The 27,962-nt window shown below is 35.5% G+C and overlaps 3 protein-coding genes and 1 long non-coding RNA gene across 6 annotated transcripts; 2 read left to right on the forward strand and 2 right to left on the reverse strand.

Annotated features, from left to right (window-relative positions):
• Positions 1-525: 525 nt before the first annotated feature.
• LOC122291691 (protein GAMETOPHYTE DEFECTIVE 1) lies at positions 526-8,458 on the forward strand. Its single transcript, XM_043099571.1, has 7 exons — positions 526-1,101; positions 1,432-1,509; positions 1,629-1,709; positions 2,992-3,146; positions 3,235-4,370; positions 5,493-5,601; positions 8,069-8,458. Exons 1-6 carry the CDS (start codon positions 673-675, stop codon positions 5,591-5,593), a joined length of 1,980 nt encoding a protein of 659 aa, XP_042955505.1. The 5' UTR covers positions 526-672; the 3' UTR covers positions 5,594-5,601; positions 8,069-8,458.
• LOC122290949 (tetraspanin-18-like) lies at positions 5,940-8,062 on the forward strand. The gene is made up of 5 exons (XM_043098611.1): positions 5,940-5,976; positions 6,081-6,231; positions 7,372-7,471; positions 7,694-7,772; positions 7,884-8,062. The coding sequence occupies exons 1-5, from the start codon at positions 5,940-5,942 to the stop codon at positions 7,994-7,996; spliced, it is 480 nt and encodes a 159-aa protein (XP_042954545.1). The 3' UTR covers positions 7,997-8,062.
• A 246-nt stretch (positions 8,459-8,704) lies between the features above and the next one.
• LOC122291692 lies at positions 8,705-11,006 on the reverse strand. Of its 3 annotated transcripts, none has more exons than XR_006236738.1 (3): positions 10,497-10,749; positions 9,106-10,403; positions 8,705-8,987 (listed from the first exon to the last, which is right to left on the reverse strand). It is a non-coding gene; the product is annotated as an uncharacterized LOC122291692 (long non-coding RNA). The 3 variants fall into 3 exon arrangements; XR_006236737.1 differs by having other exon boundaries at positions 8,705-10,131; positions 10,316-10,403; positions 10,497-10,736; XR_006236736.1 differs by having other exon boundaries at positions 8,705-10,403; positions 10,497-11,006.
• Positions 11,007-18,072: 7,066 nt separating this feature from the next.
• On the reverse strand, positions 18,073-20,472 carry LOC122291386 (zinc finger protein CONSTANS-LIKE 13). The gene is made up of 3 exons (XM_043099079.1): positions 19,856-20,472; positions 19,410-19,583; positions 18,073-18,567 (listed from the first exon to the last, which is right to left on the reverse strand). The coding sequence occupies exons 1-3, from the start codon at positions 20,396-20,398 to the stop codon at positions 18,385-18,387; spliced, it is 900 nt and encodes a 299-aa protein (XP_042955013.1). The 5' UTR covers positions 20,399-20,472; the 3' UTR covers positions 18,073-18,384.
• Positions 20,473-27,962: the final 7,490 nt, after the last annotated feature.

The raw sequence follows: 27,962 nt of genomic DNA on the forward strand, positions 1-27,962 counted from the left end.
CTTGAAGACCTATTATCATGTATTTTTCAGGAAGAGTAATGTCTTAAAAACTTGTGCTGATTATACTCTTTTTTCTTTGCTAAGGTTTTATCTCACTGAGTTTTCATTTGCAAGGTTTTAATATAGCAATCCCAAAGCACTTAGCGGTACACATGAATATTGAACTCTTTTTCTTTTGCTATTATTTTTTTTCCACATTATTTTTTTTTGGCAAGATTTTAACAAGATATATTCTTTAAACATGATCATCTAAAGAAGGAGTATTTTAAACCAATTTGTATTGTATGATCACATTTAATAATCATAACTGGCCAGACCTTAATCGTTAATTAAGACATTTATATCTCTATATATAGATATATTTCTAAGTTCATATAATGGAATAACAAAAACCTCTTTCTAATTCTCTCACTTTGTCTCATAGGCTCTCTTTCTTTTCAATAATTTACAATAATGAGATATATTTTATGTATTATTTCTCGCTAAGGCCAAGGAATTTTTAGGGAAGGAAATTTATATCCATAAAAATAGATGCACGACGTCTCCACTGGCTATTAGAATTGGGGGAGAAAATCAAAGGGGAATTATGTTCAGCCGAGAGAGTTGCCCTCCCTGCCTCTACACTCGGAAGAGTCTAAACTCTAAACCCTTTTTTATCCCCCTCTGAAAGCCATGGGTTTCTTCGACCTGAATGTTCCGTACCTCGAATCCTCCCCGTCGACCGATAGGATGCCGTTCAAAGCGGCGCGCACGAAGCTCGTGATAAAGGCCATGGAGCTAGGCTACACCGGCATCGCCTACAACAATACGATCAAGGGCGTTATGTCCGATCACGACCGTTGCGCCGTCTCTCTCCTCACTCTTTCCTCTCTTCTCAAGCTCGTACCCTCCCTCGCCTCCTCCGTCAATCTCCACCGCGATCTCCTCGGCGTCCCACGCGCGTCCCCCTTTCGCCAATATACGCGCCTCACTGTGTGTGTAGAAAGCCTCCTTCAGGCCCAGGCCCTCAACTCTGGTAACCCTATCTTAAAGACTTACGACTTGGTCGCTGTGAGGCCCTTGAACCAGGTCGTCTTCGACCAGGCCTGTGAGAAATCCGAGGTTCGTGCGTTTGAACTTTTTGTGGATTTTCAGATTTGGTTGCTTAGAAAATCGAGAACTAAGAAAGAATTTGAAAGAAATTTAACTTGTTAACAAAATCTAAGCTTTCGTACCTTTTATTTATATTGTGTTCTTTGAAAGGAGAACATCCTCTGATGTAGAAGTGCAGTCATTGTATTATTGTCGGGAATATCTCGTGTATGTTTTATTTGCTTGCTAGAAAGTTGAGGAATTTAAATAGAAAATAGAGCATTGTCGGCGAATTTTTTTATTTTACAGCCGATTGAATAATGGTTGGATTTATGTATATGCCATTTATGAATGGCGCAGGTAGATATAATAGCAATTGATTTCTCAGAGAAGATTCCTTTCCGATTGAAGCTGCCTATGGTTAAAGCAGCCATTGAGGTTTGTTCTTCAACGAATTCCGTTTCTTTCTTCCTCCTTGGTTGGATTTCTGATCTTTATAGAAATTTTTCAGGAGGAACGTTGGAATGTAGATTGACATCTGGCTTTTCCATGTGCAGCGTGGAGTTTATTTTGAGATCACGTATTCCAATCTTATTGCGGATGTCCAAACAAGGAGGCAAATGATATCCAATGCTAAGGTGGGAATTGAAAATTTTCTCTACGAATAATTTGTAGCGCGTTTGTATATATCACTATACTAACGACAATACTTAGCATTTTAACAAAGGACCTCCTCATATGTTCTTCATAACGAAATTTAATTGCCTTTGAGAGAATTGGCAGTCACACACTCTATTGGGTTCGTGTTAGACATCCTAATTCTTTTTTGCTTCTCAACTCCTCTAGTTATTATAAATGTCTAATACATACCTTTTATTTCCAATTTTTTCTTCTCTAATGTCTTTATTGAGGAAAATATCATTCCTAATTTACACGAAAGGCTTACACTTGGAATGGTTGTTCATTTTTATTTTCAAACTTTTTATGATATTTTTTGCTACTCAATTTACATGAAGATCTATTCTTATTAAAAAAAAAAATTACACGAGGATCTATACAAGTGAAAGGCAAAAAATAAAAAATAAAAGTAAAAAGGATGTAAGATCTAGAAAGGTTTCTCACTTGTATGCTCCCTGTGTCGTTGAGTTGCACTTGCACCTATTACGCTTTCTAATAGTTTTTGTGTACATAAAAAAAGAGTATCTTAAAGAAAGATAACGTGTCTCAAGAAAAATAAATAAGGCTGAAAGCCTTGGTTATTAAATTGGTCTTGGCATTCTTCTGATGAGGTGCACTGGTATGTGTTATTCTTGGTTGATTGGTTTTGCTTTATAAATTTTTGTTTATTTATATGAGGATGTAGTAGAGAAAAGCTCTGAAGAAAATATTTCTCAATCATAAAAAGAAAAAGCTCTGAAGAAAATTTTAAGAATTAACCCATCCAGATGAATCTACAGCTAGGCATGGTCTGTTATACGATGGGTGTTGTTTTTGGTACTTTGGTTTCTTAAAAAATAGACCACCTTGTTCTGGTAAAAAGATCTTAAGACTGGTGTATGGCTGTAGGCTTGAAGAAACTAGAACTGGTGGCTAGAATAGGAATGCCAAATTTTGCCCTCATATATCAACTAAGCACATGGCTGTGGATAGGTTGAAATAAATGAATAGGCTTCACATTTCCTGATAGATGTAGTGCAGATACATGTTGTATGTTGAAATAGACTTTTGAATTCAGTAAAAAAACAGGCAATAGTTTCGGAATCCTTAAATCAATGTTATGAAAACAATCATGTTAAATCTTTGTAATTTCATTGGTGACAAGTCTTGCAATTTGCATTTCAATGATCTAGATCCGAACCTAAATCTCAAATTAATAATATATGAATTAATTATATGGGCATACTCTTCATGATTTTTCAGTTACTGGTGGACTGGACTCGAGGAAAAAATCTCATTTTCTCAAGTGCTGCCCCCTCTGTGAATGAACTAAGAGGGCCATATGATGTTGCAAACTTATCGTCATTGCTTGGGCTCTCTATGGAACGAGCTAAAGCAGCAATTTCCAAAAATTGTAGGTATGAGAAATTTTCAAAACCGTAATCAGTCAGAGGCACGTAATTGATGTTGATGTATGTCTGAAAACTTTTCCCCAATGTTTTGCAGGACTCTCATAGCTAATGCTTTAAGGAAAAAACATTTTTACAAGGACGCAATCAGAGTTGAAGTACTATCATCAGATGGACAATTAGACTGCAACAAACCTTTGTCTGGTGATTGGTTTAAATGGGATCCCATCTCTAGTGGTGAAGGTGATTTGCTATTAGAGAACATGGCAAAGTCTTTTCCTGCCTCCAATAAAATATCAAAAACTGTGAAAGCCATTGATTTTGCTTCTGTTGTTAACGGCATGACATCTCATGGTTTTCAAGTCAATGCTTTGACATCTCAAACTGAGGGTTTGCCCCAACCACCAGATAATGGAAAGAACTTTTTGCCTGCTGCTGCAGTAGTTGAGGTAGCTGGTGCAGCCAGTGGACAGATTGAACAGCTTGATAGACTTGATCTTTTAACAGAACCAGATCCAACTTCATCATATGATTCTCCATTAATACGTCAAACCTCTGTCTGTGAAGATTCTCAAAATTTATTTTCACCCAATGATACTTCAACGGGTCTCTCTAACTCTGAGGAAATCAGAATTCCTACAACCGCCTCCAAAGAAGAAAAAGAGAATCTAAATGGTTCAGATGTGAATCTTTCTTTGAATGCAGCAGAAAAATATGATTTTCAACTACAAAAATCTCTCTCTAGCTGTGAATCGCATATTGTTCCACCAAATGAAAATGTAATATTTCATGCATTGAGTAGGGACTTGGAGTTAGCTGCTCCTTGTGATGCAGATGCTAAAGTAGAGCTTGCGACAGTGTTTGAGGATATTGTTCTTCCTGCTTCTAAAAATGAAGAGTCTCAGAGTCCAAAAAACTCTGATGGAGTCTTGGATTTTGTAATGGATGGAGAGAGAATGGAGGTGGACATGAAAAATAAAGAAATAACACCTTTGGACACAAATGATGGATCTTTATCTGGGTCTTTTCTGGAGACAGAACAATTTAGAGAACCCATGAATGGTGCGGGTGCACTCACTGATTGCCTTCCAATTTCAGATTCTTATCCGGAGATGACAATTATAGGTGATTCTTCTATTGCAAAGCATGAGTCAACAGAGGTGACAATGGAAGAGAAAGGGCATGGAGAATCTGATACTGAAGCTAATCAAACCTTGGTTCAATCCATATCAGGTATCACTTTCAAGTTATCGGGCACTGGTTGCATACCAACCATTTAAACACTTAATTTTGCAATGTGAGAATTCTTGAGTGCCAAACATGTCCAGACGTTGCTACTCTTAAGTTTGACTGTTTTGATTTATATTTTTACTCTTTTTAATTTTAATTATTATTACGATTTCAAAGCTTGGATGTAGGTTGTTTAGTCACAATTGCGTTTGGTTTCTGGATATCTACTAAACTACTAGCATAGGTGTGAGCTTCAATGAATTTGTGTGACTCTCCTACTCCATTGTCGTTTTAATCTCTCTTATTTTTAAAATTGGTCTATTGCAACAGCTGTGAATTTTGGCATGACAAATTATGATATGAATTCTATCGAAGACTTTCATGATCCTAGGTAGCTGTTCTTAGATTGATTTTGGCCTGCATTATGATTTGTATGATATAGCTTATTATTCTACCAACTTTGAAGCTAGGTTAAGCTTTCTAAGTCACAAGCAGATCCGCTCACACTCAGACACAGAGAGAGAGAGCAGAAGTTAAATGTAGATCTAATCTATTGAGAAGAGTGGCTCTACAGCCACACATGGGAGATCCCGTCAGTGCTTTTTTTTTCTTTTTGTTCATATATTTTTCTAACACTTTTTGTTCATATTCATCAAAAAAATATTTTTTTTATAAAATTCACAATATCATTAAAAAACACTTATTTAATCATTACGTAAAAAAAAGAACACCTATCAGGACCACTGTTGGGATCCTCCATTTGGAAGAGTAGCAATTCTCTATTGAGAATTATTGATCTATTAACTCAGCTACAATTTTTTCGCCTGAGATTGCGATTGTACTTTGTTGGTCTTTTGTGTTCAGTTGGGTCTTTTAATCAATTTTTCTTGTACTGTGTACGTACAGTTTTTATTTTTTATTTTCTTGTATTGTATTAAAGATCCATTATGCGTCCAAGTTCTTTTAAGCATCTGTTACATTGGCATAAATACTTTTTGGTTGTTAAAAAGAAACAGTTTAAGAAGGTTCAGTTGAATCAATTTCTAGATCCTTTATGAAAATAACCAAATATTTGTTGGCAGTTAAATTATATACTAAATCACTAATGGTCATTGCTGAATGCAGGCAGATCAAGACCAAGGTCGAGGACTTCTCATGGAGCAATGTTATTTCCTTTGAATCGTTTGTTGATTACTACAGCTTTCAAGAGGAAACCAAGAAGATGAAAAAGAGGGTTAAGTTGCGATAACTTTGCAATTATCTTTTGCCCTAATTATTTATTTTGGTGGGCTTATATTTAGGCTAGTTGAGTATTGTTTAATACCCCATTTTCCTGGTAGTATCATTTGCTGCCGTTCATGTTAAATGGTGGTAAAATTTTGCCTGAGCAATTCTTTTTTATTGGTATCCAAAATTTCACCGCAAAATTCATCTTCTTGCAAGAAATTCTCTCTCTCTCTCTCTCTCTCTCAAAATCAAAAGCAGCACTATAACCCTTTATATTTCGTGGTGGTTAACGAGTCCAAAGGTGTGTGCTGCACTGCTGCTGCTACAGAGCTGGGCATTATCATCATGACCCTTAAAAGAGAGTTGCTACAGATCAGCCCCTGTAGCGCAACAGCCGTTGCACACTTTACGTGGATATTCCTTTTTTCTCTTTTCGCACGTTTTGAAGACCTACCTTTATGATTTCAAATTTCCACTGATTTGAAGCCCGCGTAGCCACTTCTCTGCCCAGCACCCCGCGTTGCCGTAGCCCCTTCCTCTGCCCAGCACCGTGCCTCGTCGCTCCTCCCTCTGCCCAGCGCCGCGACTTCCTCTGCCCAGAGTCGCTCCTCCCTCTTCGCAGCTCCTCCTTCCCTCTGTAATAACTCTCGCTCTCTCTCTCCCTCTCTCTCTCTCTCCCACCATCTGTTTTTGTTGCATTTTCTCGTTCATTCACTCTCTGTAATACTTATTTTTGTATGCTTGGGTTGATTTCAAATTAATGCCTTTGTAGATGTGAGATTCTCCCCCCTCCCCCTTATCGTCAATGGTTTTTTTTTTTATTTGATTTGATTTTTCTGGGCTTCAATATGCCTTTGTATGTTTATATACTTGAGTTGTTGGAGATTTGTTATATAGCATTTCCATTGTTTCTCGTTCATTCACTCCCTTCATCCTCATGAAGTTTGCACCTCAAAGATTTTGAAAGCCCTCGCTCGTTACCTCCCAGGGCCCTCAGACCCGTGCTTCATCTCCAGAAATCGAACGCACCATGCTTCATCTCCCCCCTCCCTTCATCCTCATTGGCTCATCCCCATGATTTCCCTCATTTCGAATCACCCCCCGATCCTTTGTTCCCAGATCTGCGACGACTGGACTCCACGCCATGATTTAAAAAAAAAAAAAAAACCAATAATCTGCGGTGAAATAGGTAATGTATCGACAAACCCATTAATGTTCTTCAAATTTTTCTTTGGATACCTCATTTTTTCTCTGTGATTCTAGAGTTACACCGTACATTTTCACTTCTCTGCTATTTCGACGCCAGTAAGCCCTCATTCTTCTTCTCTGTTATGGTTTCACCAACACACTCAGATTCTCACCATCGACGTGCACACACTTCGATTTCGCACTGAAGCTTTTCCACAAGTAATTCCTTCCGTCGACTTTGTCATTTCTTCTCTATGATGATCTACGATTATTTATTATTTGAGGTACTAAAAGTGCAATCTAATGATTAGAAATTTGCATATAATGAGTGGACTTGAATTATTGCAAATGCAACCCAATTAGTATCGACTACGAGTTTGTGATTCAATGGTGTCCCCCCCCCCCCCCCCCCCCCCCTTCCCCTTTTCTCTCCCTCCCTCCCTCCCTCTTGTTTTTCTCTCTTTCTTTTTCTTTCAATTGGAATCAGAGCTTGCAATCTACTTGAGATCGATGGTGTACCCATGCTTCTCTTGCATTGAGAGTTTGGAACTCCCAAGACTATTAATTTGGTGCTTCTTTTCGATTGTAGGTTCATCTACTCTTTCATGGGAGTGGGCATTATCTTGTGTTGCATTACTCTCATAGGTTGCATTTTTGCCGAAGTAATTCACGGTTGCTGCCTATTTTTTGTATCGTTTGCAGAATCACATATGAAGTTCTATCTTTATTATGTTTTCCAGCATATGTTGATTAAGGAATCAATCTCCTTGTCTCCATGTTCTGAACTTAACTCTTTCTAAGTTTTGAACTTGTGTTGGTCCCATGGAATGCATTTAAACTCTATAACTTTTTTGGTTTTTGCTTCTAATTCTATTTCTTTCGACTTTTTCTTTAACTCGAGAAAATCTTAGTATACTTTCCTCATAAAAATACTCATACTAAAAGAGGCGACTTTGGTGGCATTCATTGCAATTGATCGTAATTGGGAAAAGGTAATTATAAAATATGATAATGATATATGCCTTTCAGTAATAGATGGGTGCATTGGCTTCATCCTGCATGATTATTCTAAATAATAAAAAATATGTTTACTACCTCTACAAGATCTTCCAATTGATCCAACCGGTGAACTTGAGAGCCTTCTATCTTTCATTGAAGATAATAGCAACATTTGTAAATGCGTTGGTATTGCTGTGGTTGTTATTAGGACCTAGTTAAATTAGAGAATTCATCATTCACTTTATATATGGATCACTGTTTTAATTAAATATTCGTACTATATGCAGGGAGGAGCGAGATGTGAATTTTTCATATGGGCGGATACACTTCATTTGATAGAGGAAATTATTTGTAGAAGAGAGAACGCAATTCGAAAGACGTGGGATGACATGTATTGCTGCACGAGTATAAAGTTCGGAAAAGGAAGATAAACTCTGTGCGTGTGAGAGAGAGAGAGAGAGAGAGAGAGAGAGAGAGAGAGAGAGAGAGATGTTCACAAGGAAAAGAAAATATTATTGTATTTGTATTGGGTTGTGATGTAGTTATGATGTTCTAGTTATGATGTACAAAAGGGAGTATCCATAAACCTGTATATGAAAATGTTGGTTTGTGAAATTATGCTGTTAGTATGATTTGGAGATTAACCTGTATACGAAATGTTGGTCTTGAGATTGCAATTTACTTATTGAATTAAGACTTGAATTGAATTGAGTTAAATCAACATTCTTGTAGAAACACAAGTTTTAGAGCTGTGCATAAACCATTGTTTGCACACAAAATCCCACAAGTGTTTGCAACACAACACAACCCCACTACAGCATCTCCACAGCACAAGTGTTTGCACACAAAATTCCGAGTCTACAATCTACATAAGTAATACCAAGTACATTTCCACAACTGAAAACAAAAGAAGCTGCATATAATGATAAAAAGGAGATGTACTGTTCCAAGCAGCACCTCATTTCATTAAATTCCAAAATACAATGGTAGGAGCACATAACAGACTTCTTACTTCACAAAGACATTAGTCTAAATAACTCTACATAAATGAATGGAAGGAAATACATTAATTTGAATAACTCGACAGTTTCACTGCAGGTGCCTCCAGATGGGAATGGGATACTGCATACTAGTATTGTAAATTGATGAGGCTGAGAGTCAGACGAATAAGTAAGCGATTCTCTTTGATTAAATATATTCGTACTCCTGCATATATAAAGTCATCAAATTGAGATTTCTCAGTTCTTTGTTTATTTATTTATTTTCAATGAACCAGAAAGTTTGATGACATTAGTCAACCAAATGTGAACGACAGATTACTTACATTCCCAAGAGGTAAATGATAAGATCCTGCACAGACAAAGTGGGATAAAAGGGAAAGATGAAAAAAGAAAAAGAAAAGAAAGATACATGTTGACTATTCTATAAGAAACGTACAAAGCTAGAAATAAAAGAGTTTTTGAAGTAGTTCAAATCCCCATTAAATGTAAGAAAAAATGTGCTATGATCTTCCCCAACATCCTCTGCATTTTCACCTATTACACAGACATTTTATTGCATTTTTTTTTCTCTGTCTTGAAAATCAAGTGCTCAATGTTTTGTTGGATTAATGGATTGCTTTAGAGAACAATGATGATGGAAAGAAAAAGGTGGTGCTCCCCAACAATGCATTCCAGAGCAACTGCCATATCTATAGGGCTGGTGGGTACAATACTAATACAGATAAAAACATTCTAAAAAATGGCCAAGCATCTCAATATTTCTCTTAACCAAACACACCCTATGATTCTCATGCTCTTTAAGAAATAGAAAACTCTCTCATTCCTCTAAATTAATGTATGAAGTGCGAATTCATTTGAAACTTCAACTATAAATTTGATCCATTAAAATATCTACATGAAGAGTAAAATGATGGCCATGGAACTCCTTAAATTTTATACGAGGGCTCTACGTCCATTGGACCATCAAATTTTATTGACAAGTAATAATTTCATAGTTCAATGGAAAGTTTCACAAAACATAAACATGTTGAGGAAGAACTCCAGCATTCTGATACGTATACCATCAAACTATACAAGATACTTATTAAAAAAATAAAAAATAAAAACTATACAAGATTCTCCTTATGGCCATCAAATTATGTTGATAAGTTAACAACTTCCTAGTTCATCTGGGACTTTTCAATCTGTTTCAAGCAATTAAAGACATGTTGATTAATTTCATCCTTATAATGAGAATAATACCATATCTGAATGACAACCACAGCAATACCAACCCATTTACAGATGTCAATAATGTCTTCAGAAGGCTCTCAAGTCTCAAGTTCACCGGTCGGATCAATTGGAAAATCCTGTAGAGGTAATAAACATATTTTTTATTATTCTGAATAATCATGCAGGATAACAAGCAAACCCAGCTGTAAATAAATAAAAAACATTTTCACAACAGCCAAACCCAGCTTTAAATAGATAAAAAACATTTTTGAATCGAATCAAATCATTGTTAAGAGACAGAAATGCAAGGAAAGGAAAAACCAGTGAGAGGTAGAGGTCAAAGAACAAAGAATAACAAGCAGCGAAAGGACACCGCATGGATCAAGGCATTGAGTGTTTGAATTTAGAGCTGCATTTTCAGGCATGCACAAGGGATTAGCATAGAGTGAAGCAAAGCTGGTCAGCTTAAAGCAATTTCATGAAGATGAAGATGAATAAAAACCTTAGGGCCACAAATCTCTTCAGCAGAAACAAGCATTTTCAAACAGCGCAATTGGAGGATGGGCAGAGGGGGCAGAGCTTCAGATCTAGGTAACAGGGGTGATGGGTAGAGGGAGGTTCAATGGCGACGGGAAAAATAGGGCAGGGGATGAGGGAGAGAATGGGCGATGCGGGGGTGGCTTAGAAGATGGGCGAAGGCGAGGGTGGGGGTGGGGGAGAGGATTGGGGGAATTTCAAATGAAGTGAAAATCAGAGAGAGGGAACCGGAATGCGTAACAGGGAGAAAAGGGGAAATTCACCTTTACCACGCAAGGTGTGCTTCGGCTGAAGCTAAATAGTGGCTGATGCGAAGTATTTCTCTAAATAGTGTTGCTGATTTGGGAATCCCAGTTCCTGAACTTAAAAAGCACATGACTGGTCAATTTTTAGAATTCAAGGTATATCATACTGCCATACATCTTTGTCAGAGACTCAGAATAGAGAGCTATATATATATTGGTCTTAGGCAAGACTGTTAAATTAATTATTTGGTGATATCGAGAAAGATCTGATAAAACAAATCATAGTGCAATTAGCTTTATTTCAAGTATAAAATGTCTTTTACTTAATTATTTTTAATAAGAATACACCTCACAAGCTTTCTTTTGTTTCCTCCTTTTTATCAGAGGCTAAAAATCAGTGTAAAGGGAGATGCTGTAGAGGCATCTAGGATTCACTTTTGTTCCCAATTTTTATAAGAAGTATGCAATCAATAGCCCAGGAAGATACTGCTTCACATGTGCTAATTTTTAACTTTTGTTCTTCTTAAAAAGTGAATACTTTTGTGTTAATGGTATTTTTCTGAGGGTAACATGCGGCTTGGCTTGTCTCTTTTGCTTGATCAACTACCTGCGTCATCATTAAGCATGCCTTACTCCAATTTGGGATGTTCCGGGCGGGTCCCTACTTGTTTAAATTGAGTTGGATGGATGCAATTCTACCTAATAATTTGGAACATTGAATTGGCTTTGCTTTGCCTATTTATTGAAAACCGTGAAGGTTAGTTTTCTAGGAAATATGACAGGAAATTTTTGGAGCTAAAAGTCCGAAACAATCAATATCAAACTCTATTAATTAATCAGGTTCTCGTGCATGCATGTGTTGGTGTTGGTGGTGATTTCAAGTCTATCCTTGCCCTAATCAGTTTAATTAGCATGCATGTCTTTAAGTCTTCGATATTCTCAAGCCCTGCATGTGCACGTAAGTGAAAAGCCAACCGAAAATATTTGAATTTTGAATCTTTGATCATTTTGACAGCATCGAATACAAAATAAAAGCTTGGATTGAGATCTAAGTAGGTCGGACTTAAAGTGGAGGAGAAAGATAGATACATAAAGTGAATTTTATAATATTTATTAATCATATATTTAGTGTTTTATGAAAAATTCATCCAGATAATTATAAATATTACGAGGTACACTTTATATATATCTCTCTAAATTCAAAAATTTGGTAAAAAGCTCTCTGTAATCTAAATCAGGTCCCATCACTTGTCTCGCAAACCCTGTAATCATGGCAACCATGCAGTTAGACGCTCCTGAAGACTTGAAGCCATATTGCTCCTGCCGGCTGCCTGCACTGGTAATCTGAGGCTCCTTTTTCTTTTTAGGCTCGGTAGAAGATTTTGTATGGTAGCTCCAAATTCCAGTTATGCAGACTATTCATCAGAAAGACAAAAAAAACTCATCATGAGACCCCATTAAATATCTGTAGCATTTTTTTTTTTTATATGGAAAACTAAACTAAAGTGATCAGAGAATAGTAAATTAAAAGAAGAAGAAGAAAAGGTCCCTTAATTGTAATCAGAGCAGCTTGAAGCATGCTGAGATTTATATGTAGGCTTTATAGCCTTTCCCTAGCGAGCTATCTCAAACTCAGTGGGTAACACACCGCAGACAGGGAAGAACTAACATGGCCATCTTCCCCACCTCTAGGGATTTATAGTCAACTTCACGCATGGACGGTGCCCCAATGCTGGGCCCAATTCCCCTAAGATTTTAGATTCCCTACCTCATGCCTTGTCCTCTTCAACATAAAGCAGCAACTATATACACACACACACACTTGGTTCCCATGAATTTCCTGTCTACTTGCTCACGTGTTCGACACCCAGAAAAAAACTTTCATATTTAGCACTTCTATTCTGAAACTCTTAAAAACAGCAAAGCCTGATTGCAGGGTAGGCCATTTTTTAAGAACTACGAGACCTCTTACAGGACACCAACAACCTTTGACTAAGTTTTTGGAAGTGTCATACATCTTGATTCATGTCATGTATCAACCTAATTTTGTCATATATGCCTATACGGTTCTTCTACGTACTGTTGTTTGTTGAAATCGGGATGCGGTCGGCTGACGTGGCAGGTTGTCAAGTCAAATTAAAAACAATATATAAAATAAAAAAAACTAATCTTGGAGTAGAGAAAGAAGACCCTGGAGTATGAAGTCGTGCTACAAGGGTTTTACTCACCAAGATAGCAAATTGCAACGGCGGATCTGGGTGGCCAGGTCAAGATCGACAGCGGCAAGTATGATGGTAGAAAAATAAGAAAAATAAGGTGGAAAGAGAGAGAACGTAGGGGAAGAGAGAGTCTTCACAGCGTTGCCGTGCTTGAAAGGTTTCACGTGCACCGGTTTGGTCGTTTGATGTGGGGGGAGAGAGAGAGTATTCAAGTCTGGTGGGTTTGAAGAAGCTGTGCTTGGTAGGACCACGGTGTCTCTCTACTAAGACAGGAAGACACAGTTTTAGGAATGTTTAGTTTTGGTGGTATAAAAACAGAGGTCATGCTTTGTGGGTTTTCCCATTTTATTAAGTTTTCTCCTTTTTTTTTTTATGTAGATTTTGTCAAACGGGATTTCCATGGTAGTGGATTTTTTCCTATATTTTATTTCCTTCAGATAGGATTTTCATGGTAGTAGATTTCTTTGATTTTTAGAAAACTGTAAATGTAGTATTCTTCAAGTTTCATTTTTTTTTTTTTTTTCCTTCAGATAAGATTTCCATAGCAGGGGATTTATAGTTTTCCTTCAAATGGGATCTCCTTCAATTTTTTTTCCTGTTTCTTCTCTTTACCGCTCGGTTTAAGCATCCCAAATTTAATAAAACGAATCGTTTCACTGTAAACCACTTGGACGACTGCAAGACGTCTGCACGAGTCGACTGCATTTAGAGTTTTCCATGCCTATATATGTTTATTTTCACGAGCAGCATTTAGGTTACAAAATCAAACTATCTTATCTTATTTTATATCATATAATCAGTATAATTTTTTCAAATTACCACACTGTGACGCCCTCAAATCCCCACGCATAGATACGGAAAAATCGAGACGTCCGGATGGTGACATCACGAGTCACCACCCTATCGACGAGTGCCAAATGTGTATATAAGCAATAAATGTGTACGAAGAAACACGCAGCGGATAGCAAAGTCATATAACTAAGTACTAGAATTTTTCTTAGTTTAATACAAAACTGTTCAAAACATATATAATAAAATATTACAAAACACAAATATAGATTCAAAGCCAACTATAAAGCATAACTCCAACTCAGAACTCCAGCGGAGCCGCATCCTCGGGCTCAGCCTCCTCCTCCTCGAACTCTGCATCAAAATCTACGGAATCAAAAATGGTGCCGCAGGTAAGTAAAATCCAAACACCAGTAGATGAAAACATATAAAACTCAAACAATATGCATGAAAGAAAAGCCAATGCACATGTCCCGTAAAACCATATTTTTTTCCACGCACGCCAAAAACCCATCTAGCGCAAATACATATCTTTAAAACTAAGCCTCGCCATTATCCCAGATAATGGCCCAAACCACTATTTTTCCAGAAAATAGATCACAAAGCCTCAACACATCCTCGCCATTTTCCCAGAAAATGGCCCGTATCCGAAAACCATAAAACCAATCTAATTATGCATGCACCATGATCTCCCCTAGGGATCATCCGCACACTCTGGTTCTGTGCCACACCGCAAGTAACGACTACGCGTGTGATACTTAAACAAGCGATGCCCAGACTCGCGCCAAGCGCGTCCCTGGCCAGGCCATCCTCTAGTCCCGGCCACTCTAGGGACTACGAAGTCGACACGATAGCATTACCGTATCGTGCGATCCGGTCGTCGCCCTGTGACAACTCAGGGGATGTCACTCAGTATTATCCATTCCCGAGTGACCAGATGAGCTCCACCGAGATAATAACTCATCCCGACTTGGGCTCGTGAAACACACACATCCGAAAATTCATTTACGCCAATAAAATAGGATTTTTCTCAATTAAAATAAAATGCACGTGCATGCACCATGTAAATGCAATCTCAATACACAAAACAACCAACCAACCATAACTCAACGAATAAAGCAACTCCGTCATCAATCCATCCGACCCCCGAACTCCTCGGAGTCAGTCCGGAATCAACCAACCAACAACAAATATTTATTGTAAGAGCAAAAATATATTTAAATCTAAAAGTAGAGTTTGGAAAATACTTACAGCGCTATACGGTATTTTTTGAAAGCTCGCGGCGTTGCAAACGGCGGAGGAAAATGCATGTGTATGCACCATGTAAATGCAATCTCAATGCACAAAACAACCAACCAACTATAACTTAACAAATAAAGCAACTCCGTCCTCAATCCATCCGACCTCCGAACTCCTCGGACTCAGTCCAGAATCAACTAGCCAACAACAAATATTTATTGTAAGAGCAAAAATATATTTAAATCTAAAAGTAGAGTTTGCAAAATACTTATAGCGCTATACGGTGGAGGAAAAGCAACGTAACAGTGTATTTTATACTGTGGCCGTGGGTAATAAATTACCCACTTTCGAACGAGGACAAACCAAGGCACGAACTTGATAGGGAAAGGTCTTGAGATGTTTATGAAGCTAAATGAAACAAGTTTTGGCCGTGGGTGGTGGTGGAAATGGCGGAGGAAACGGAAAAAGGCCAAATCGGAGTTGAGCTCGTGGGAGCTACTCCGGCAATGGATTGAGGCTGGAAATGGGTGGGTTAGGTCGGCAAGAGGTAGGGGAAGAAGCTATGAAGAGGTGGTGGCCGGAGGTGGAGCGACGGCGCCAGAAAAGCTTAAAAATCGTGTGGCTTGGAGGAGCTCGTGGCGGCTAACGGTGGCTCGGATAGAGGTAAAACTTGGTGGGGATGTTCACCGGTGGAAGAGGAAGAAAATTGGGTGGGTGGTGTAGGCCACGCCGCCGGCGAGCAGCGGTTCTGGGCTGAGAAAGCAACCGGCAATAGAGAGAGAAAATAGAGCTGGTGCCGTGACTTCCAGCAGTGTGTGGAGGCTAACGGCTGGTCGGATGGTCCTGAAAATTGGTGGGGATGATCACTGGTGGGAGGGGAAGATTTTGGTGGGGGTGGTGTACTACACGGCGGCCGGACGGCGGCGGTCTGGGCTGGTCAACAGGAGGCGACGGGAAGGGGAAAAGGAGCTAGGCGTGCGCGGGAGAGAAGAGAGGAAAAGAAGAAGAAGAAAAGAAAAAGAAAAAAAGGAAACAGGAAAAAGGAAAAAAGAGAAAAGAAAAGAAATGAGATCCAATCCTCATTTCGGAAACTAAAAACCGATCCGCCGAAAACGATATTAAAAACAGTAAAACGACTAAAATAAATTAAACACCATATCAAATAAATTAAAACCAATTTAAAATAAAATAATTTAAAATAAATAAACCAATATATTAATTAAATTAAAAATAACCATTCAGTAAAAATACACGTAAAAGCGGGTCATTACACACACAAAACATAATAAACAATTTAATTTTTTCAAATTTCAAAACAAAACTAATATTAAAAAATTATATTATAACAATATTTTATTAACTTTTAATAAAATATGTCATCTCATCTTATTTAAACTGTGTAACCAAATGAGGTTTATTACTACTTTATATATATATATATGTATATATTATATCTATATATATTTTGCCTCACTGCCTTTTACCATCGTCGAGAATCATTTTATTCATAATTACCATGCGTTGTGGGGATAAATCTTTCCTATTTTTATTGATGCCAGCTAGTAAAATCATTTGATGCTGATCCTAACCCTAGTCTCAATAGTTACTGTCTTTATAAATTAGTTGAAGATCGAAAACTAGATTTCAATTCTATTATAAGTTTCTACGTACTCATTCAGATACTAATTAACTTGAGTGATGAAACGAACTTTGCAAGGGAGAGAGTATGGGTTTAATGATTTTGCGTTCCCATATAAATGCTTTAGGTAAAAGAGCTTAAAGAAGTGGGATGAGAGTTTTTAAATTGAAAAAATTATTAGGTACCCTCTGGATACGGGTGCAATAAGCGGGTATAATAAAATAGATTTAGGTCAAAACGGATTGAATCAATTAAATAAGATTAATAAATAGGTCAATTATGAGTCAATCTACCGTAATCAACTCGTAGAATATGAATAAATTTTATTTTCAAATTGTGTAAAAACCTAGTTTTATATGCCTTTTTCTTGTTGTTGAGATGTAATATTAATATATATTACTATTTGGCTACTTAATATCTCAATTTTTTTGTTAATATGTCTTATCATTATTGATCATCTATATATTTTCTATGATCATACTTAAATGTGCCACCAACATTTACTGTAGTTATTTTATATTTATTGGTTGTTGTAGTCTTTACCATCATCGAGAATCACTAATTCATTCATCACTATCACTGAATTCTCAGGAACTTTTTATAATTATTGCCTTCACCTATCATTTATTTGGCCCACCCTAAATGAATTTATTAGAAACGCACAGTTTTAATTAGGAATCATTATCATTAATTAAACGGGAATTTAGATTCCGATTCCAACTCCAATATTTATAATATATCGATCTCACATTATTATAAGTTTCTACGTATATTAATATACTAGTCACTAACCTGAACGATGAAAACGATCATCAGCCTTGAAAAGGAGAGATCATAGATTTAGTAACTTGTGGATTAAGGATTTGCACAGCCAAAGAAACGCTTTAGAAAAACTTCAAAAAGAGGAGATATTTACGATGCTGATCCAATGGCTAAACTCTTAATTTATGTAAGAGTTATTATATTTTCAAACTGATACTTAGAACACATGTACAGTCATTTATATCACTTAAATTGTAAAATTTAATTAGTAGGATTCAAATTTTAAAATTTATCTTTCGAATCAATTTATGTTATATAAACACTCTACAGGAATACGGTAGATATATAAATATACCAAATTTTTTTGTATTTTCTCATTTATATCACGTAAATTGTAATGACTTATAATTACCAATGCATCTCTTCGATAAAGTCTTCTCGAGCAATAATCCAAATTTAATGTGTAAGAATATATAAGAGAGATATGAATTGTTGGCGCCGCCACTGGAAGCCATGATCATTGCCATTGTGCTTTTTCCTGTAACTTTGTCAACGGTAATGTCTTTATCTTGACCCCCTTTTTAAGTTATCAGTTAGTTTCATCTTCAAGCACTAAAACGAATCACATACAAATTGCACATAAGGACCTTTACAAACTTGATTCCATTTAGATGATCAGTGGCTACAATTTTCAGAAGTTTCAGAACTGCCCGATTTCTAAATATTTCAGGGCAGCCGAAGATCCACATTAGATGACGACGATGACGATGATAACAACATAAACAACAATAATCTAATCAAACTACCATATTTACATCAATTTTTGACCTGAAGCTAGCACACTTGAAAGCACTAAATCAAGAGAACATAGATAGCCACACTAGGACACTATAATTAGGTCCAACTTATAAGAACTCTCTTAATCACTTAAGGAGCCACATATGCAAATATATATATATATTAAGTTCCCATATTTGCTGAGAATGTTGAAATGAAGTTGATCCAATCCTCGTCGTCTTCCTCCTCTTCTTCCCCGCCCATATGGCTCCATTGAACTTGAGAACTCTTCTCGATTTCATCGTTCCTTGCAAACCGACCTCTGATGCGCGGCCGGCTGTCCGCCAATGTCTTCCTACAAGCATACTGCATATAAAAAGGCCTCACTGGGTCACTGTTACATAGCAATGCTAGTAGATTTAAACCAGCCATTATAGGTTTGATCATTTGAATAATAAAAATACCATGTTCGAGTTCCATGTTAAGTAGAATTATTGCATGGACAAAGCTATGCATAGCACAAGGGAAAAATTTGGCAATATTGCTCTGTTCATACAAATAGGCTAAACAATTCGTTTATCATAATGCTATATACTACATTCTTTTATTGATTCCTTAACCTTAAAAGCAATCATCAAGACTGCCTATGAGTGTTCCGAGCCCGGCCACCACGATCTTGTGACATACCGAAGACCATGTATGAAACAGTACTAAAATTAACTGTGTCTAATCTGCCCAAAGTATTCTCAATAGACATATTCCCAACTTATGTCAAATGAACATCTTCTCCTCAGAGAACATATAAATATCGATCTCGATCAGAAGTAGCCACTAATCCTATATATATACAAAGTATTGTTTTTTTGGGGGCTTAGTGATGAGAAAGAAAGTTGGGAGCATGTTTCAAAAGCTGGACGTGACAAGACGTAGCATCACAGCCTACAGGATAAGAGCACGACTGAAAGTTAAAAAAGTCGGCAGCAGCGACAATTTTCAAGTTTATATGATTTGCAGTTGATGCTTCCTCTATAGACAAGTACTTGGCATTGAGAAAATACAAAAACAAAAACTTGTAAAACCAGAAAAAACACGTACGACTGCTCTATCTCAACATCCCACTTTACATAGATCTTTCTCGTTTTTGAAGATTATTCAATGATATGCCAAGCAACTGTTTAATTATTATTAATATTAAGAAAAAAACAAACCTTAATCTTTTTGTTGAAATTTCTTTGGTTCCTCTTGCTCCTGTATCTCTCGATCCTCTCCTTTTTCTCCTCAGGGCTGTATTTGGACGCTTTGCTCATACTCTCGATGATGATACTATTTTCATTGGACAAGGGGCTCTCTGATCGATGACAGCGCTGCACCATTTTAATTCTCTGCAACCACATTAATTGAAATATAATAAAAGGGAAAGCAAACTGTGCATGCTTAATCTCAATTAGCTAATAATATCAAATAAAAATACCCACAAAATGGGAAAAAACATGGAGAGATGGTTTATAGTAAGAAGGAAAAAGAACAGAAAAATTAGACCAGCAGAGTTTTGCATGTGGCTAGTAGCTTTGGTAGAGTTCAGTACTGAGCGAAAGGTTGGTCATTACCTCAAAACAAGGTGGGCATTCGAGTGATTTAGTATACAGAAACTCACCTGCAAATCCCCGGTGCTGAATACCCTCCGGACAGGACTCTCGTCGGAGTCCAAAAACTCGCGGGTCGGCGAAACGAGTTGCCGAAACCCGTTCTTTAGGAGTGAGTGGCTGCTCACGCTTCTCTGGATGAAACTCGGCCCCTGACTCGCGAGGGAATTCGGAGAGCCGTAGCTGCTGCACCCGCTACAGCTACTACTGTTCCCCACCTCCGAGTTCAACGTTCGCAGAGCGTCGGGGACACAGTCGAGCTCGGAGGCGGAGAGGTGGTCGGGAAGGAGCAAGTTGGGTGGCAGAAACGGCGCCGAAGGGAGAGCTAATGGGAGTGTGAGCTCCTGGGATGTGGAAAGGCCGGAAAAATCGGCGGCGCGTGAGAATACGGTGTTGGGGGGAGTGTACATGGCGCGTGAGTCTTTTGGGAGGGGGGCGGGGGGTGGGGGATATGGGAAGTGTTGGAAGGGGGAAAGTGAAGAGACTGAAGTCGAAGAGTGGGAGTACTTATGCCAGAGAGAGGAGCTGGAGTCTGACGTGGAAGATGACGTCATATCTGGAGAAGGCGTTGACCTGATGTTTGCCCCCCTCCTTTCTCTCTCTTCTCTCTCTCTCTCTCTCTCTCTCTCTCTCTCTCTCTCTCATCTCCATCTGAAGAGACATTGGCCTACCCACCAGCCACAAGTTCAATTGGGGCTAGTTGCTTTCCTTCCCCCCCACCCGCCAATTGAGATTTTACTCTCAAGATTATATGTATTTTTATTTTCATTCTTTGTCCTTTTTTTTTATCTTCAATATTTTACAAAAAAAAAAAAAAAGAATTATATTTGACGGTATTGCATTCATATAATTAATCTATAAATGTGTTTGGGAGGGGAAAAAAAGAGAGCTATGAGCATTCACACAACCCGCCCTACATAGACCACATGATATTCTTGGCATGATGTCTAGTTTACTTGATAGTAGTTAAGATTTGACCTCACCCAACTCGGTTCTCCTATTCATATACATGCCGTTCTACTTTATTCAGGATGTGTTTTATGCAAAAATATATGTTCTTTTTATGAGTGAATATGCATATATATAGTTTGATCTTTGTCCTTAATTACAAGTTGTTCAAACTCTCTTTTCTATCTAGTGGTTCTTGTTCTCTTATCAAGATTACTTCGTTTACCATCCACTCTCATTCTTGTGAGAACTACTTGTTTGGACATCGTCCATATTGGGAAGTCCTTTATTGGGTAATTTGGATCATTTTCTAGTAGTTTGATTATAAATTAATTTTATCTAGGACCAAGTCCATCCTCTATAACTCATTTCCTTTTATTTTTTATTTTTTTATTAAAGCCATATGTATTATGGGATTGTCTAGAGAAAAAAAGGATCATTGTGATTACAATCTCATTGTCTTTAGGCTAATTTTCATTGGTCAAACCTCTTTGCAGGAATTGAAAAAGAAGTGTAAAGAAATTCATAAGTATGAGAATATTGTTATACGAATATTCATTCTAGAATTAAAATGAGTGCATAATTTAGATGCAATATCCTGGATTTGTGTCGTGTAAAGTTATTGACATACAACTATATATGTCGTATAGTGGTGGTTCAATTGTACAATACAATTCAATTGAACAAATGGGTTAAACCAGCCTCTCAATTTTGGCAAGACTCGTTTAAATAAATTTTTTATTTTACTTTTTTGATATATTGGAAGAGGGGAAGAGGGGGTTCAAACTCAAGACCTATATTTTAGAGGCTTGAGAGTTATATGATATGATATGACTCTCATAATATGGTAAGTTAAAATAAAATGAGTTTCAACATGTTAATATAAGCGGATTTAATTGAACTAAGTATACGATTCATGAAAAAAATCTTATCCCAAAAAAAAAATACGATAAACCCTTTTCATTAACGTCAATGATGGTTACTAACTAGATTAATGAAAAATGTGCATATTTCAACATTAGTTATTTTTTTTTTGGAAAAAACTAATTTGATTATATATATATATATATATATATAGGTTATACGAGTTAAGCAAATTAACGAGAAGTTGGACCATTTCTTAAATGTATCTCATTGGATCGATCGAGTTTGACCGAACCCTATTACTCTAGATAAACCCTAATATTAGCTAAACTTGTACACATTCTGCCCGTCAGATTTGCCAACCATGACAAATATAAAGACCATAATTATATAAAATGCAAATTAAGGGTGTCAAATTTTGTTTTCTAGACATGTTTGTATCGTGTCGAGTTATTATTATTCAATTATATAGGTTAACTTAAATCTAATCTGTTAAGTTAAACGTATCAAACTTTTAAATTCTAACATAATTCATTTAGATAACGGGTCATATTGTGCCATCTATTTTAATCTGTTTAATAATTAATTAAAAATATGTTAACATGACAAGATTAATTTAAATCTATTTATTTCATATAAATGGGTTGAGCTAAAATGCATAACTCATTTTATCTTATTAACATAATTTCATATCAAAATTAAAATCTATATTTATTAATAACAACAATATCTTAAAAAATATATATCAATATTTTTAATATTTTAAGATATAATAAAACCAATATTACAAACCATACAATAATAAATATGAGCATAGGTCTAAAATTATAATCCTAACAATAAACACAATAAAAACATAGATATATTGAGAAATACCAATATTATAACTTAATAATAATAAAATCTTAATTTTAAGATAAATTTTAAACAGATTAATTTTGTATTAAGTAGGTTAATTCGTTATTAACCCCTTTATAAGGTGTGTCTTAACTGATCAATCTATTTTAACATGAACCCATTAATTAATATCAAACCCAGATCTGCTAATTTTGTATCGTGTTCGTGTTGAGTTACGGGTTATGTCACATATTAACACTCCTAATACAAATACTTGTTCAATTAGTTTGTTTCAAACAAATTATCTATTTTCCTAATTCATTCATTAACTTATGATTCGATTTCTCATTAAATGTATAAGAAAAATTGAATGTGATCAATTTCTACGTACTACTCATGATCAGCACTTGCAAATTAAACAAGTAATTAATTTTACAAAAAGAAGTTAAGCGCCCAAAATTGGTTGTCATTTTTAGGGACACAAAAGTAGGGGATTCTGATAATAATATGATTAATTTTGGAGACATTGCCTGCCTGCGCCTCTCATGATCAGATCAGAGAGTAAATGATGTATATAATTTGTGTCAATCATTTTGTGAACCCATTGGGAAGTGCACTAGCGCATCTGGTCAAAAAAATGAAGCGGAAGTAGGCTTCAGGCACTTTTTCATGAAAGAGGTCCCCTATATGCAGCATTAATTCCCCACGCAGTTTATGCTAAAATTATTTTGCTTAAAATCATGATGATATCAATCGTACCGACTTGCTCCTGAGTCCTGACAATATTAATAAAAGAAGGCCAGAGATGATGACCCACCACTGAGTTGCATGATATTGGAGAAAGACAGAAAGAAATGGAGGGGGGGGATATCGATAGTCATGTGAAAGTCATAATTTGTTTAAAATACATGCAGCCCATGTGAGAGGTGCGTAGCTGGATTTGGTTCCAATGATATATGTACGTACGTAATAGGTTAGATTTGTAAACAGACATCATGATTATCATCATAATCATGTTTAAGATAATTATAATTAATTAATCCCAATTGTTAGGGAAGATTACAGGTGGGATATTAATCATCGATCCATGGATGTACTTTTGATTTAATTAATTAATTAATTAATGAGGGTCATTTTCATCGAAACCACAGTGATAATTAATGTACATCAGTTGATTAAGACTATTTTGCTACACCATATACATGAGCATTTAAGGAATTATTTTTAAAAAAGCGAAACGTTTATTTTTGTAGACGATCCTTCTTTAATTTTGTTACATTCAATATAATCCATCGTGATGAAGCACTGTTAATATATAATCCTCTCATAATATCAAAATTAATTCTAGTATGTACTTCATCATGACTCCTGTATATAAGGTTGCATGGATTACTTCATGACTACATATATATATATTAATTGAGTTTTACTACGTACGTACAATCACTATACATAGAATTTTTAATATTAATATCATGAGTAATGCTATATTTATTTACATTTTATTGTTGATATCTTTATTACAAGATTTATTTTGTTAATATTTTTTTGAAATTTAAATTTTAAATTTTATGATTTTCAGCATATGTATCAATAACTGACGTGTAAAAAAATAATTTTTTGGTAAATTATTTTTTAAATATATTTAGCATTTTCCTAATATAATTAGTGAGAGTCAAAACCTGCATTAATATATAATTTCTTCGTTTTGAAAACATATATTGTCTACTGTGTGTAAACGTTACTTTTTTGGGATAAAATCTCATATATATATATATATATATATTAAGGTCTTGTACATTTTTACAAATGAAATGAGTTAAGATAAAAGTTAAAAATTAAATAAAATATTATTAAAATATATTTATTATTATTATTTTTGTTTTATAATTTGAAAAAGTTAAATTATTTATTTTATTTTTTATAAAAATTTATATAAAAAATTGTAATAATTAGATGATAATAATTGTAAAAACAAATTAGGCCCAATTTTAACAAAAAAACTCATTAAAGGCTATTTTGGATTCAGAGATAAGATATTTTAGATAAAAGATGAAAGTTGAATAAAATATTATTAGAATATTAATTTTTAATAATTATTATTTTAAGATTTAAAAAAATTAAATTACTTATTTTATTTTAAATAAAATTTTTAAAAAATTATAACCGTAAAAAAAAAAATAAAATAAAATATTTTTCAAATCCAAGAGACGATTCATGTAACCTCAATTAATAGAAAATAATATAAAAACTACAAATATATTTGATTATATTTCTTTTCTCATTAATAATGGTGATGATCATTTATATTTCAAAAACCAAAGACATATTTTGAAACGTACGTGACGGCCAATATTAATTAATATCGATCAATTTGCTTGTAAAAACATCGATCCCATCACGCTGCATGATCGAGGAAAACATCGATCTTTCCATCTCTCAAATGGATTGGCAACCAGTACTATCACTTATTCCAGATCAGTCAGACTTTGAGTTTGATGATCAGTCTGCAAAAGTACCAACCAATTAAGATTATCGTTCGTCACGAAGATCATCGAAGTAAATTAATAAATAAATAAATATATAAAGATGATCATGCATAGGTGCTTGACTCAAATCCCTCACGATGATAAAAGCTTTGAAAATTGTGACAAACTTGATAGATAGAAAGATTTTCATGGGGGAGATAAGAGGGAATGGTGGGGGACCTCCTCATCTCCTCAAAGGCATCTTTTTCTTAGATGTTGGCCCAGAAGAATCATCTATATCACTTCAGAAAGGGAATCTGTTGTTCAGAAAACTGATCGATCAGTAACCAGATTAATCGATTGCCATCAAGACTTTTGTTTTTTTCTTTATTTTTAAATGCATGTATATATATATATATATTGGTGCACAGAGTAACTAACTGGGCGTACTAGACGTTTCGTTCCTTCGTTGGTCAATAACTTACATTTTGAGGGAGAAAATTCTATGCAACGTACGTCTTGTTTTTTGGGAACAATGATTCCCACAAACTCAATCAATCAATTTCGCACTTAGTTTTGTGCAGCAACTCAATGGGTTCGTAGTATCAACATGCATTTGTTACAGTGCTGATCTACCAACTTGATGCGTCTTGTCGCTGAGGGATGCATCTGATGTTGCTTGTGCTCCTGATATATCCTTTATGAAATGATGATAATAAAATTTAAGATGAAAAATAGCATTTCTCGATTGCAAACTTTATGCGTGCGAGTATATAGTGCTACTTTAAATAATGAGTGTATATTATTGATCATGCATGTTTGAGTCTCTCTTTGAGAGAAAGACAACCAATATATGGATGGGGAAGAAAGATAAAAAGAATGAACTTGAGAGGGGTAGACAAATGTGATAGGGTACTAAGGGTAGGTTAACAAATGAGACCTTAATCATGTTATGACTGTAAGTATTTATAAAAGTTTAACCAAATTAATGTGCAATGATCATAACACTTATGAATCAATATTTAGCTAGGCCTTTAACAATTAGTATTAAAACAGGAACTACGTTACAATTTCGGATTTGGATTTAGTAATGAGATGATATGAGATGAGATAAGTTGAATAAAATATTGTTATTATTATTTTGGGATTAGAAAAAGTTGAATTAGAATTTGAAAAAATTGAATTATTTATTATATTTTATATGAAAAATTGAAAAAATTGTAATAATGAGATGAGATTAGATAAATTGAAAAAGTTATCGAATCCAAACAAGGGTGAGTGGACCCATAGGTGAGTGGAGTCACCAAAAGGAAAATGGCTTTTGCAAGGTGAAATGCTATGATTTTGAAGTTAAATGTTTAACTAAATCAGTATTTTTAACAATTTTAGATCTTTTGAATCAATAATGAGGCTTTTTAATAGATCTCTATTTAGACAATAAGGAAGGAACAAGCTAAGAAAAGAACAAGCAGCTGGAAGGAGGAAACATGCAATCTTCGATGTAATGTTTAAAAACTCTTCATACATATATTGTCTTCTCTGAGTGTGATGAGGTTCTTTTCTATTTGGATTCATTTGTGTCCATATATTTCGAATGTTCTCCCAATTAGTTCCTATCCTGAATGCACTCCATAAAACTTGAGGTCCGAAAGCAACTATAAGATCAGGACCCACTTCATTAGTCCCGGATAGTGCCCACACGAGGTTCAATGAGCTCCAGCTAATTACGTACCTTTTTCGTCTCTCTCTCTTTTTTTTGGCCTTTTTATTTCCAATAGAAAAGAAAGGGATCTTGAATGTCCAACTTATCCTAGGCTATGAAGAAATAATGCCTGCCTACATATCCTACTAAGCAATGATGCCCTCTTTTCTTGCAGAACATGGAAAACGAAGGTGCGGTTTCTTCTAGATGAAAAAGTTGAACCAGTCCCAATATATAAAAGATCGGTAGGGACCCAACAACCTATATAGGCTTGTGTGTTTGTCATATGGGTTCAACAGCCACAACAGTTTCCCCACTACAAAATGGGTGATTATATGTGTTCTCAGCGGCCTCAACTCAAGCCTCAGATGTGAAATAGGCAATACATTGCTTAGATTCTGAACAAATTAGCAGAAAGAATGTACCTGTTGCTGTATTTCTGTTATTGGTAAATTTCAGCAGTACTGTTGAACGCTTTTGCTAGTTGAACATTGATAATGGCTTATATATTTCCATATTCATCTTTATATTTACATAATATCTTTTTAAATTAATCTACATTAGATTATACATTTACAAAATTTTACATAACTATAAATAGTACTTATTCAAGTTTAAAGAAATACAATTCACTTTTCAAATATTATTTTACTATTTTTTCTCTCTCTTATCCATTAAAATCAATTTTGTGAAATTTGTATTAAGATAATTTTGATATATTAAATTCATATTAAGTTGATGATACAAAGTGTTTTTTTAGTATATATTAATATTTATTGATAAAAGTGGTCATTTTGATATATAAAATTGATAATATTTAAATATATAAAATTGTGTTATAAACCAACTTGTATTGTATGATCACATTTAATCGTCATAATTGACCAGGTCTTAGTTTTCGTCAATTAAGACTTTTGTATCCTCATATATATATAGGGATATTTCTAGGTTCATGAGTATTAATAATGAGAAAACCTCTCTCTCTCTCTCTCTCTCTCTCTCTCTCTCTCTCTGAATTTCCTTCTCTCTTTTCAATAGTTTACAACACGTTATTATCACGATGCGTGAAAAATTTTCCTTCTGCCGCATAGTTCTCGAGTTTCTCTCTCATGGGATAGATGGTTGGAAAGGCCTAACTTTCATGTACGACAAAGTTCGAATCAGAGAGTTCGGCCACATGCTTGTCGAAATCCTGGAGCTTCGGCCAAAAAAACCTAGTTCTTTTTCATTATTCTCACTTGAAGCTTCGACTGTTGAGTGAGTTCATGCCACCTCCCATGGGCGTGGCCAACCTACCCT

Source organism: Carya illinoinensis, chromosome 13 (genome assembly GCF_018687715.1).
Source record: "Carya illinoinensis cultivar Pawnee chromosome 13, C.illinoinensisPawnee_v1, whole genome shotgun sequence".
Taxonomy (NCBI): Eukaryota; Viridiplantae; Streptophyta; class Magnoliopsida; order Fagales; family Juglandaceae; genus Carya; species Carya illinoinensis.

Coding starts and splice junctions, on each gene's coding strand:
- LOC122290949 (XM_043098611.1), top strand. CDS start 5,940: ATGACCCTTAAAAGAGAGTTGCTACAGATCAGCCCCT. Junction 6,232..7,371: donor CGCAGCTCCTCCTTCCCTCT/GTAATAACTCTC, acceptor TTTCGATTGTAG/GTTCATCTACTCTTTCATGG. Junction 7,773..7,883: donor AATTGATCGTAATTGGGAAA/AGGTAATTATAA, acceptor TACTACCTCTAC/AAGATCTTCCAATTGATCCA.
- LOC122291691 (XM_043099571.1), top strand. CDS start 673: ATGGGTTTCTTCGACCTGAATGTTCCGTACCTCGAATCCTCCCCGTCG. Junction 3,147..3,234: donor GCAATTTCCAAAAATTGTAG/GTATGAGAAATT, acceptor AATGTTTTGCAG/GACTCTCATAGCTAATGCTT. Junction 4,371..5,492: donor CTTGGTTCAATCCATATCAG/GTATCACTTTCA, acceptor TGCTGAATGCAG/GCAGATCAAGACCAAGGTCG.
- LOC122291386 (XM_043099079.1), bottom strand. CDS start 20,398: ATGACGTCATCTTCCACGTCAGACTCCAGCTCCTCTCTCTGGCATAAG. Junction 19,584..19,855: donor TCAGCACCGGGGATTTGCAG/GTGAGTTTCTGT, acceptor ATGTGGTTGCAG/AGAATTAAAATGGTGCAGCG. Junction 18,568..19,409: donor ATTTCAACAAAAAGATTAAG/GTTTGTTTTTTT, acceptor TTTTATATGCAG/TATGCTTGTAGGAAGACATT.